Below are 12,511 nucleotides of genomic sequence, written 5' to 3'. Positions count from 1 at the left end.
ATGCATTGAGGATGCAATCCTGGGCAGATCTAGCGCGAAAAAAGATCCTACAACTCCCAGCATTTCCCAGCAGACCGCAGGAGTTGCGCGCCCTTTTCTCTGCCTAGACCTCCCCAGGATCGGGGCCCAAGAGGGCTCTTCCTCTCCATGGCAACCGCACCGAGCCGAGGCGGGGCAAGCGGAGCCCGCAGGCGGAAGCGAGACGAGAGGCGCGTGCTCATTGGCCGGCGCTCCGCGTCTCACGTGATCGGCCAACATGGCGGCTCCCAGGGTGTTCGCTCGAGGCCTGGGTTCGCACTGGCGGGCGCTGCGCCGAGGGTCGCATCCGTCGCTCCTGCGGACGGAGAGCAGCAGCGCCGCCCCGGCCGGCGCAAGAAGCCGCTTGTACGAGCACGTGCGGGTCGGGTGGACGGCGCGGCCGCAGCTAGACGTGGCGGCGCTGAAGGCGCAGCTGGGCGAGGCGGAGCGGGAGCTGGAGACGCGCAAAGGGCTGCTCGGGCCGCGGGACTTGCGCGAGATTGTACGTGCGCGGGAGGAGGAGGAGGGACTCGCACTGGGGCTTTGCCGGATGGAGAGGGGCTGGATCCTGTGCGCCCTGGGTGACTTGGCTCCTCGTAGAGGAAGTCCTTTGCATAAAATGTGCATATGCAGATTTAAATGTATAAATGCAATTTTAGAAATTATCACTATAGTAACAGAACTATAGTACATTTCAACATAGGGTGGAGGACTGTGACATGGGTGCTTTGTCTTTCCGTTGCAGTAGGTAGGCATCTTCAAGACCTAGCACTTATTTCGGATGGTTCTGTGTACAGAACTGGGACCAGGCAGGTTTTCCTACCGAGAATGGTGCTCTGTAAAAGAGGTTAATGATAAAGGAGCCCTGCCAGGCCAAAAAGCAGCATCTCTTTGGCTCTCACGCATCTTTGGAAGGATCCCTAAAGCCATGCTTTGGACTCATACCATAAAACTCACTATCCCCCTTGCAATATTATAGGGGTCATGAAGCAAACCGCTCATGTATTCGTGTGCCTTCTCTCTTCCTGGATCACCTTGTTAAACTGTTAATGGTCTGTGCTCTGTTTTATGTTTTTCTCTCCTTCCAATGCCTGCCAGGTGGCTATTTGGCAACAACTGGTTGCGGTGCAAGAAGAGATTGCAAAAGCTGATACTGAGAGAAGGAAAATCGCTGAAGAAGTGCGGAATCTTCTGGTGAGTCCATCAGACATCAACGGTCATGGAGTAACTCCTGGAGCCCCTGTTGCAGAAAATTTGTATAAAGAAACATACAACATAGGTAGTTGGGTGCATGTCCCTTTTTAACATCATAGTAGGCATCCCTTTGGATCAGTCTGACAAACTGACTTGGATGAAATGGCTGCTGTAGCCAAAGTACAAGTAACTTACTCCAAATAGCGACTCCAGTGCAGAGGTGGGATTTGAACTTGACACACTGAGCCATTCCTTTGAGCCCACAGCTGGTGAGAAAATATGTTAATCACCTCAAATAAGACATTAGATGGGTGGAGCACCTTGGGGAATATCAGGAAAAGTGTCCAGAGCTTCATTGGTATCCGAGAGCATCACATCGCCTACCCATCTTCTATATAATACCTAGCATTTTACTTATGTATTAATTGTCCTTTAGATGGTCCAACAGCCAAAGTTCTGTGTGTGAGGAATAATACATTAAGAGACATACAGTGCAAACATTAAAACCAAAAATAAAATGGTATGAAATAAAAATAAGATGAAGCCAGCAGTTTTGCTTCTGTCTGAATTATGAGGGCTGGAAACCTGACTTGATGTTTAGAGAGAGGGCTTTTTAGGTCAGGAAGGGGGGAACTGGTTGCTTGAAACGATCACAGAATCTGGTGTGCTGATTGTTTGTAAACTTGTACCTTGTGTATAGGCAGAAATATTTCCAGGCATTCTGAATTGCATAGCATTAAATTACTGATAGTTATTACAATGTTTTCTTTTGGGAGATTCTTCAAAGAATATTTTCTCTTCTCTTTCCAGAAAATCCAAGACAGCAGTACTTTAAATTCAGTAAGACTTATTTTTTCCTTTTTTGTGACCTTAACAGTTGAGTATTTGCATGGCAGTGCCCCCATGCTCTGAAAACTGTCCTGATGCAGTTCAGAAGGCCAAAAGGTGTAATATGCTTCAGCCATCTGTAAATGGACTTGTTCACCCAGGTTTTCTCTGACTTGTAATTATTTACAGTCAGTCATACTATGTATAATTTTATTTCCATCTTGTTTTTTTCCTCTTGCAAGAAATCCAAGGCAGCTTGCACTATCCTCCTCTTCTCCATTCAGTCCTCTGTGAAGTAAATTAGGCCAAGAGTCAGTGACTGGTCCAAAATTACCCAGTGAGCTTCATAGCCATGTGAGGACAGACCTGGAGAACCCAGATCTGCCAGATCCCAGCCTAGCATTTTAATCCCTACACCACCCTGGCTTTCCAAATGCAGCTCCGATTTTTCCGATTGCATAATTTTGAGCTGTTATTGTAGAAGTAGTTTTTAATAGTGGTTTAAATATAATGTTAAAATTTATGTAACACTCTTAGAGATTTTATTATATCAAAGTGGTCCATAAGTAGTGTTAATAAATAACTTCAGAGTAAATCTCCTTTTCCTGCTGCTGTTAGAGGTTTGGATCTGGATTCTAAACAGAATCCTTTAATCCCTGCACTCTCGGATCTGATCACCTTTTCCCCTTCCAGCACCCTGTTTACAATGCTTTGCGGAACCAGGGGAGAGAGCTCCGCCTTCATCTTAACACATTGCGCCACAAGGAGACAGAATTGGATGAAAAATACTACTTGCTTGCCCTCAAGCTGCCCAACAGGACTCATCCAGAAGTGGTAAGAGTAAAACGGAGCAGAACTTTGGAGATTGGGAGCTTAGGTCTGGAGCCTCTGCCTGAAAGGCCCCGCAAAACGCCCTTTGGATGAGTGAATGTCCCTGGTTGGGCTGAGAATCTCTTAAGCCAGTCTTCTCCTCTTGGTAAGACAGGCTGAGTGTTGGCTGTCCTTGCATGCGTGTGCCTTGTGGTGTTGGAGAGGCGGTGGGGCAGAAATAGGGGCAGTGTCACTGTGTGCCAACCTCTGGTCTCTTCCCCCCACAGCCTGTCGGGGATGAGAGCCAAGCACGGGTGATGGAGACAGTTGGAGAAAAACCAGGTGAGGAGTAGGAAGACAAGCCCTCAGCCATCCGTGGGCCTGTGGGTAGAGTCACCCGCTCCTTTCCTGCCTGCATCTTACAAGCCGATCGGTTGGATTCCTACCTATTCTTGGCTTACGTCTTTTTGCCACACACTTTTTTGGAAACAGCCTTTGACTTCAATGTGAGAGAACACCTGGAAATTGGAGAAGAGCTGGATATCATAAGGCAAAGGTTTGTGTGAGAAGCTTTTGTTTTCATCCTTGCGAGGGTTCTGTCAAAACAGCCTTTCCTGTCCTACCCCAGTACAGAGCAATAGAGGGCATTGTGCTTGAAAGAAACCACTGGGCAGGGATGGACTGGTGGGGGGCAGTGGGAGAGTTGGATTCATTTTCCTGCAGTGTCAGATAAAGCCACAGCGCCACCTGTGGGCAGAGAAATCTCAAGAATTAATGTCTGAACATTGTTCAGCTTAAAACTCCCCCGCGCTCTGGAAAATACAAGTTTTCCCTGCATCTTTCTGTCGGTTCCACTGATATTCATTAGCCAGTAATTATTTTACTGTATTAGCCAGTATTAATCCCATACTTAGAGTAAGGGCGATAGCTCACTGACAAAAAAACACGTTTTGTGTGCAGAGCAGGTCTGGTTTCCAGCCCTCCCAAATGGGAGAGAGCCCTGCCTGAACTCCGGCGGGGCTGATGCTAGTAGTGGGGTAGAAAAGGCTGGCCTTGGAGACTCAATGGAGTGGCCCGGTATGGGACAGTTTCCTATACTGGAAGCTTTTTAGAGCCCCCAGACACCCTGCCTGTTGAAGTCAGATAATAAGTAATACGACCAAAGAGAGGCTCGCTGCTACCTGAGGGGAAAAAATCCAAAATCCGCAGTTTAGCAATTCATTTAGAAGAATTGTCCAAGTGCTGTAACAGTTGGAGGGCTTTCAAGGTCGCCACTACTCTGGAGCAGGCTAGGGGGTAAATAGCAGTGGGTGGAGAAAGAAAATAGAAGTCCAGAAATCAGACTGTAGCCATCGGGGATTTTCTTGTTCTTCTCCCATCCCTGCTTTTTACCACCAGCCTGGTAAATAGTACTGGAGAACTTAACCTTTTGTACCAGTTTGGTTGCTCCTCGTAAATGTATTTCCAAAACGTTGATTTCGAACTTTATAATACAGAGTGGCTGCCTAGGAAAATGTAAAGCAAAATAAAGACTTCAGAGTTGTCAGGCAGAGTACGAGCTCCTCATACAAAGTATTTTCTCCGCTTCCACACGCCCTGCCCTTTACTGTGTTTGCTTTTCTGTCTTTTGTTTGTGCGTTGAGCAAATGTTTTTAACGTGAACAAAAAGCCATGAGTAATGCATGTGCAGCAAAAGCTTTTTATCAAATCGTTTTCGAATACTCAATCTGTCATTAGTAACCGAATTGCGGCCTCTGTCATTCCCCCATTATCCCCGCTTCCCCCTCCTCACAACCCATGACTGAGCTCACGCAGAGCAGAGTCCAGAGCAAACTCGTGCAGCGGTGGAGTGATGAGGGGCTCCAGACAAGCAATCATGTAAACTGCAGCAGGACTCGCTGCCCACACTTCTGGTGCCTGAAGTCATGGGTGATGCTTCATCCCGCAAAATCTTACAGCCTCTTGAAATCTGCCCTGAACCAGTGATTCGACTAAGACCTCAAAATAACTGACTTAAAGACTAACCCTAGTATAGAAGCCCAGATAGGGGTGGGTTGACCCCATACAGGAAGCCACAGCCTTGAATTTACAGGGGCTGAGCAGGGCCGTCACTCGGGGAGCTTTGACTCTTAGGGTCTCCGCACGTCGGTGACGACTCGACGGCACATACAATCAAGAGCGCAGCAGCTTCCTCATGGCGGTGGGAGGTGAAACACACGCTGAGGATCACACACCGGGCTGCCTTTGCTTGCAGCCACGGCGAGAAGTGCGTTCTCAGAGTCTGGTTTGAGCCAATTGTGGTTTGCACTGCAGGTGGGTGTGCTCACCTGCACTAGGCTGGCCTGTGAACCGCCTTGGCCGTCCTGCTGCCCTCCCATGCATTAGACTGCACCATCCGTGGCTGGGGACTTTGGGAACTGTAGTCCCAACACACCTGGAGGGTACTAGGTAGGGCTTGACCTAGACCCTGTGAGCAAGACCTGAGGCAGGGGTGATGTTTCTGACCCAGCCTCCACTTTCACTGTGGCCTCTTCGCCCCCTGAAAAGGCGCTGGGGGAATTGCCGGGCGTGCGCTCACACAAGGACAGCTGGAGAAGTGAGGCTCCAGCAGGTGTCAAGTTCCAGGGCTCTGAATGTGATTCGGGCAAAACAAAGGGCAGCGCGGGAAGGCCGCTGGCTCGTGCCCCAAGCAGCTGTTCAGGCTCTGCAGTCGCCCATTAGTTGATTGGGAGCCCCTCTCTTTCCCAGAGCAGGAATAAATATTTCATGGGTGGCCTTTGAGATGGTCGGTTTGGCCTTGGGCATTTTCCACCAGCTGGCTGCTTCCTCCCCCTCCCACAGAGCTCTGGGCCTTGGGCTGCCCTTCTGTCGTGGGAGAAGGGCGGTTTTGTCCTGGGCGCTGGAGAGATGCAGGGCGTGGGCAGGACATTCCAAGTGGCCGCCAGTCCTGGTCTGGGTCCTTCTGGCTAGGCACAGATCTGAATGTCGGGCATGTAACCTGTTGTTTGTTGGTCTGGTTTTTAAATGCACATTTCCTCTTGGGCTTGCATGTTTTGAAGTAACAGACTTGTTAATAAGTTGTTTTCTGCCTCATGATGTTTCTGTTTGAAGTGGGGAGTGTGCTTTTTTAACAAGCAAAATAATGCCAGGTAGGCTGATACGATCATTTCACGTTTGGTTAAATCACATTCCCGTTTGCCTCTTCTTGGGGACATGTGGTCGGTAACGAATTAAACAGCATAACAATAAAATACACATTTAAGTGAAAGCTAACCCATCCCTGCTTAATCCTGGCCACTAAGTACCAACCTAAAGGAGGAGTTTTTTACCTGCCCGATATTGGTGTGGTGTGGGAAGGGATGCAGAGAGAAGCACACCTTTTCTGGTGAGCGTCCCCACTGAAGCGAGAGACGAAGAGGAGACCTGTGGCTGAGCCTTCTTAAAGCAGGAGTGTTACTTGTGGCCTGGGGGCAAAACGCCTGTTTGGGAAGGGTCCTGGGGGCCACGTGCCAAGCTTCTCTCACTCTGCGCCAGAGCCTGGCTTGCACGTGGCTGCTGCTGGCGGGGTCGTGCCAACATGTGGCCAGGTGGCCTCGACACTCGCCCTCGCTCTGCTCCGTCTGGGTCATTCACGGGCACGAGGGGGTTTGGCCCTTCGCAGCTCTGCCGGGAGGCGCTTCTGTCTGCCGGGGACGGCGGGTGAGGGTCCCTGATGCGCTTGGCCTTCATCTGGGTTGGAGGGGCCTAAAAGTCCATCTCGCCCAAGCCCTCGGCCCCGAAGCTGAGAAGACTGCACAGGTGAGAGCGCCACCTGAAACACCTCGAGAAACACCCCAGTCTAGTTCCACTTCTCTTCCTGCTCTTCCCAGGCGTCTGTCGCACATCTCAGGCTACCGGTCCTACTACCTCCGTGGGGCGGGGGCCATGCTGCAGCAGGCCCTGGTGCAGTTCGCCCTCAACAAGCTGATAAAAAAGGTACGGAGGGCCCTGGAGCAGCTGGCGGCCCAGAGAGCTCCCCAGAGCTGTCCGGAGGCAGGGCCGCTGAGGCTTTGCTGCCACCTGGAGGGCTGGAAGGTGAAGCAAGCTGGCGAGGCAAGCGGGGCTCCGAGACCCGGCTTTGGATTTCCCAGATGGGTCTTCGGGGGGACTGAGGAATCGGTTGCGGTCAGAACCCCCGATTCCACCCCCCTTGGTGGGTGTAGCCCGATTTGGCCATCTGGAAGGCCTGCTCCCACCTTGCTTTGTGCGGGGATTCCAGGGTTCCCCTCTCTTCCTGGCCCTGCTACTGGCTTGCCTACTGTTCTACTCGGAGCAGAGGGAGGAGTCATCGCACTGCTTTCCTTTTGTGGGCTCCTGGAAGCCACGGGCCAAGCAGCGTTTCTGCAACTCTCTGTCTTCTCTGTCGCTCTCTAGGGCTTCATTCCAATGGTTGTTCCAGACTTGCTGAAAGGAGCTGTGTTCGTAAGCATCCCCCCCCCTTCCCCTTTTCAACGTTGCGTGTAGGTTAGGCCTTGAAATGGGTGGGCGAGCCCTCCAGATACTTTGGCTTACATCTCCCATCAGCCTTAGCCAGCAGAACCCACGGAGAGGAACGACAAGAGTGGAAGGCCAAAGCATACGCACCCCGTCCGCTTGCGCGGGAGCCTGGCGTGCGGCACCATAGTGGAGGCAGAGTGGCTTGGGGGGCAAAATGTCTGTTTTCCAGGCAGGTCTGTGTCTGTCGGTCAGTCCTCCTCCTTTCTTCTCTGCCCCGGATCGCTGTGGGCTTTTTGTCCTCCTGGAACAGGCCCTCGGGGCTCATCTGAGCCTACAGACCTGATGCTCTGGGTGGCGAGTGCTCATGTTTAACGCCAGAGCCTTTCTGCTTCCCAGGAGGGCTGTGGCATGCTTCCCGATTCCAGCTCCACCATGTTGTACACCATAGACCCCTCCCGCTTTGAAGACCTGAGTCTGGCTGGCACATCTGAGGTCGGAATTGCAGGTACCACCAGAAGGGTTGAGTGCTAAGCTATGTGCGGTAGAGAACCTTCAGTGCCATGTCTAAATTTCCCCAGTGAAATGACCTCTTTGGTTGTGTGTGGAGGGAGAACCTTCCTAGGTTTGGAGTTGTTTTTTGAAACAATTTTTGGTGATTAACTTAATTTTAAAAAATGTTACTGTGATAGTGTAAGGAGAGGGCAGAAGACAAACAGTTTTTGGGGGAGAAGACAATGGTGGTCAATGCAGTACAAAATAATTATAATTAAAGTCATGTTTGACTATTAAAAATAAGTTCTTATGTGCTTAATAGGGATAAGCTGGTAGTTGCAAAGGGCTGTCTTTCTCCTGGTTGTAAAGTGTATGTTAGCATGAGCTGGGGAGGAGGATTGGAGCCGTGGAGAAAAAGTGGGAGCTCTTGGGGAAGTGTGCCCCCCGTTCTCACCCAGATTCACTTCTCCTGCCTTTCGTTCCCACCAGGGTACTTCATGGATCATGCCGTGGACCTGAAAGACACGCCAATCAGGTAAACCGCTTCTGCGGCTTTTCCTGGCACATTCAGGTGCTGCTCTGCACCTGTTCAAAATCCCAAGCACTGTGCGATAGCCACCTGCCTCTAGAATCACAAGCGTTCCAGATTTTGACCTGGTTTCCACAAAACAGCACTCTGTAGTTCAGTTCAGCATGTTTCGTTGGATTGTGGGTTGTTGTTGTGTGCGAACCCAGAACAATGGCTTCTTCAGTGGGGCTGGTTCACCCAATCAGCAGCTGTAAACAAGACACTGAGAGGGTTCCTCTGACACAGTAAGCTACCCTATCCAGAGCGTGCAGGACGGACGGACACAGATCAGACCACCCTCTGCCCGGGGTGCCTTGAGCGGATGCTTCTGCTGAGCGATGGACCAGACGCGGTGGCCTACAGGCCCCTCCAGCTTGAGCCCCCTGCGCCGCTCTGTTTCTCAGCAGCTGTGGCTGCAGCCTGGGGCATCAGCCTGGGGTCTGTTGCAGCACGGTCAGTGTGGGTGTGCAGGTGGCATCATGAAGGTATCGAGAACAGAGCTCTCCTCCAAGGTGCGTACAATAAAACTTGGGGCTAGAGCCAGGGGAAGGAGGAGGTAAGGACAGGTTGATCTCGGGACTAACCTCCGAGCAAGCGCCCTTGAACGTACCTCTTCCTGTGTCGGCAGGACGGTGTGTTGCAGCACGTGCTACAGGGCTGAAACGGATACTGGCAAGGAGCCCTGGGGGCTGTACCGAGTGCACCAGTTCACCAAGGTGGGACCTCCAAGTTCCGTGCCCGTCCGCGCACGCATGCATCTCGCACCTTTCCCCTTTCCGATCACCCGCCACCCTCACTAACAAACCTTTCCCTCCCTCCCTCTCCGACCAGGTGGAAATGTTTGGGGTCACTGCGAACGAGACTGGGCTGGAGAGCACCGCCTTGCTGGAGGAGTTTCTGGCTGTGCAGAAGGAGATCTTCTCTGAGCTGGGCCTGCACTACAAGTGAGCGGGGACAGTGCGCCTTGCAGGACCACCATGGCCGTGCTAGCGCTCGTCACGGGGGCTTGTTGGAGCACGTCGTCGTGCCACGGGGGAAGGCTTGGGGCTGGGCTGCTGGGGCGTTGGCCCCTCCCACCCGTCCGCCAGACGACAGGCCTGCAAGGCGGGCGTGCAGTACAGAGCATGAACCTCGGGCCGCCTCCTCTGGAAGGGAAAAAGGAGGCAGCCTCGCGGATGCTCAAAGGGCCCGCTGGGACAGGGTGGGAGAACGCCGTCCCCTCCCAACAGTTTCTCTCCTGGAAGGAGCCCTTCCTGTGCGCCACCTGGGCAGCTCCGGGTGCCGCTTCGCAGCAATGGGACGGAATCCGCGGAAGCTCCCGTTCCAGGCCAGGGCTGTGGCCCGTCTCGTTCCGGGTGACCTGCCCTGGCCCGCAGCTGCACTCGGGCTCAGCCTTCCTCCCCAGCGCCTCAAAACACCTCGCCTCAGCCCGTAACACCCGAGAGTCCCAGCACAGTGCTTTTCCCAGGCCTGCTTGGGGAGCCAGGCCCTGAACTTGGGGCTCTTTGCCCGCAACGCCGCTGCTTAACCGCTGAGCTGCCTCCCTTCCGCAGCGAGCGCAGGACCTTGCGGACGGCCTGGTCCCGGGCCTTGCGTGTCAGCTGCCACCGCTTCTGCGCTGCCACGGCTCCACCGGCTTAACTGGGTCCATTCCAGGGGTGCACCCAACCTCCCCACCCCAGCCAGCTGCCCGTAGCTGTTAAAATGAATCTGCCACGGGGAATCGTTTCCGCTCAGGCTTGCCACTCCTCCGAGGCACTTGGCAGAGCTTCCCCGGCCTCCACTGGCATCTGCGCTGGCTTCAGTGCAGCAAGGAATTGTGCTAAAATCTAGTAGGAAATACGTTTTGAGAGAGGCCAAGGAAAATGCAGCTCTTCCCCTTCAAAACAGAACAATATCATACATGTTTTTATCTATAGCAAAAAAAGAAAGAAACCGGGGGAAAGAGCCAGGCCGTGAGCACGTGGCAGCTGGCCACAGGGCTTCCAGAATAATTTAATGCAGACTGCGGGTCCGTGGGGCAGTTTCCCCCCAGCGGCAGCCCCGGCAGAGAAGGGGCGTCTGGTTCAGCATCCGGACCGGCCAGCCGAGTTGGGGCTCGGCCTGCATCCCCCAAGTCTGACCATTCTCTCTACGGCCAGGGTTCTGGATATGCCCACGCAGGAACTCGGCCTCCCTGCCTACCGGAAATTTGACATTGAGGCCTGGATGCCGGGCCGGGGCAAGTACGGAGAGGTGAGTGCGGACAGTCTGCTGGGTAGAAAGGATTTCCAGTGCAAGGCTCTTCTGCGTTTGCCCCGGGGGGGGGGGTGCAGATTTACTTCTCTGCTCTGACGGCCACATTTCATTCAATCCCGCCCCCCTCCCCCCCAGATTTCCAGCACCTCCAACTGCACAGACTACCAGAGCCGGCGGCTGAATATCATGTACTACGACCAGCAAGGGAGTCTGTCTTATGCACATACGGTAAGCCCGGTTTGGGCAAGCCTGGAAGGGGCGGCGGGGGTGAGGGGGTGAAGAGAGATCATCTCGCCTTTTCCTACTTCCCCTGGTTGCCTCCGAGCGCTCACAGCGCCTCTTCGGTTCTCTGGCAGGTCAACGGCACTGCCTGCGCCATCCCCCGGATGCTCATCGCCATCCTAGAATCCAACCAGTGCCAGGTTTGTTTGAAGCAATATTGATTAGGGCTTTGTCAGTGGGATGCTTTCAGAAAAATCTAGGTTCTGCTGTGTGAAGCGAGCAGGGAAATCCACATGCAGCTGCTTTGATTGCACTGTTTCTTAGCCCTGAGAGGAAAGTCAACGGCTGGGAAAAGAACTGAAGCCCCTGGACCACTGGAAGCCTGGGCCAGCCTTTGCCCACCAATTGGAACCCCCCCCCCCCCCAGTCCTGAAGACTTTGGCATCCCCCCTTTAATTTTTCTACCGCCCTTCGGCCACAGCTCTGTCCAGTGTGTCTGGAGACCTAGAATTTTCGAAGAGTTTCATAATTGTCACTTATTAATCCATTCCAGGACTGGATCAGATTCTGGCATAAGGCCTGCTGTACCCTGTAAACTTGCAGTGAAGCTCAGAGTGGATCTATTATTCTATTGTTAGTAGCGGATCTATGATTGTTGCATTGCATTTCTATGGATCCGTAGCTGAAGCTCTCCAAGCGGTTCCTATCATTTAAGTCCCCCATCCAGAGTTCAGCCAGGCCTGACCCTGCTTAGCTCCAAGATGAGGCAGGATCAGGCACTTCAGGCTACACAGAAGCGCGCTCTCTTCTTTTATGGCCCATCCACGGTGGAAGGAGATACGAGGTGTCCACAGCATCCTAACCCCGCCTTTGTTCCTTCTCCCTTCTCAGGACGGCAGCGTTCGAGTGCCGGAAGTCCTCCAGCCGCTGATGGGCACGGAGATCATTCGCAAGCCCAGCTACACCCCGTTGAAATACATTGGCCCAAATCAGCCCAAAAAGCAGTGAGGGGGCAGATGCAGGGGTGCCCTGGAGCGTCCACAACAACGGAGCACTCGCGAGACCCCCAGGAGAGGAGGACAAGCCCGTGGCTGCAGGAATGTGGAGCTTTTGCTGGCCTTGGGAGCCAGGCATGAGCGCCGGAGGGAGGCGACCGTCCCCCGTGCGGCCTGCCTCCCCGACCTGGCCTTTCTGGGAGGGCTGTGTCTGGATCTTGGGTGGCTCTCCTGGTCCACAACAGTGTGATGGGGGGTGGGGAGAGCGGCGGCGTCCTCCACCGGGCCCCGAGATCCTGCGGCTCCAAATAGTCGCAGCCTGTGCTCTCCCCTTCGACACCCTCTGTCTTAACTGCCCGCTGCTTTGTGGCTTCCTGTCCTCGGGGGGGTGGTACCACCTTCCCGGGCAGAACTGTTGAGGAAAGCGTGGGCCCCCAGTGCATTCAATAAAGGTCACTGGTGCAAAACCAGATTTGCTTCTAGCAATGCAAGTTTTCGGAAGCGGCTCTTCTCTGGGCAAGGTGGGAACCTGGCCTGAGCGGTCTCCGTCTCCCCCCAGCAGCAGCAAGCCATCGGTCCCCACTTGTGATTCGTACCTCATGGGGGGGGCTGTGTGCTTTAGCTCTCCCCCCACCGGTTATACGCTGCACCAAGAAAAGAGGCTACCAAA

General features: G+C 53.4%; 1 protein-coding gene across 1 annotated transcript; it reads left to right on the top strand.

Moving 5' to 3' along the window:
• Positions 1-254: 254 nt before the first annotated feature.
• On the top strand, positions 255-12,311 carry SARS2 (seryl-tRNA synthetase 2, mitochondrial). The gene is made up of 16 exons (XM_044435208.1): positions 255-520; positions 1,117-1,212; positions 2,023-2,052; positions 2,734-2,874; positions 3,138-3,192; positions 3,343-3,406; positions 6,720-6,825; positions 7,264-7,311; positions 7,723-7,831; positions 8,308-8,353; positions 9,015-9,102; positions 9,218-9,330; positions 10,528-10,621; positions 10,760-10,852; positions 10,981-11,046; positions 11,738-12,311. The coding sequence occupies exons 1-16, from the start codon at positions 257-259 to the stop codon at positions 11,852-11,854; spliced, it is 1,530 nt and encodes a 509-aa protein (XP_044291143.1). The 5' UTR covers positions 255-256; the 3' UTR covers positions 11,855-12,311.
• Positions 12,312-12,511: the final 200 nt, after the last annotated feature.

Source organism: Varanus komodoensis, unplaced genomic scaffold (assembly GCF_004798865.1).
Source record: "Varanus komodoensis strain SLA01 unplaced genomic scaffold, ASM479886v1 scaffold29_1, whole genome shotgun sequence".
NCBI classification, from domain to species: domain Eukaryota; kingdom Metazoa; phylum Chordata; class Lepidosauria; order Squamata; family Varanidae; genus Varanus; species Varanus komodoensis.
This window is presented reverse-complemented; position numbering and strand designations above follow the sequence as displayed.

Bases quoted from the DNA above. Each gene is read 5' to 3' on its own strand.
- SARS2 (XM_044435208.1), top strand. From the start codon at position 257: ATGGCGGCTCCCAGGGTGTTCGCTCGAGGCCTGGGTTCGCACTGGCGG. The intron at 7,312-7,722 runs GTAAGCATCCCC...TCTGCTTCCCAG, and splicing joins TGCTGAAAGGAGCTGTGTTC to GAGGGCTGTGGCATGCTTCC. The intron at 9,103-9,217 runs GTGGGACCTCCA...CTCTCCGACCAG, and splicing joins GAGTGCACCAGTTCACCAAG to GTGGAAATGTTTGGGGTCAC.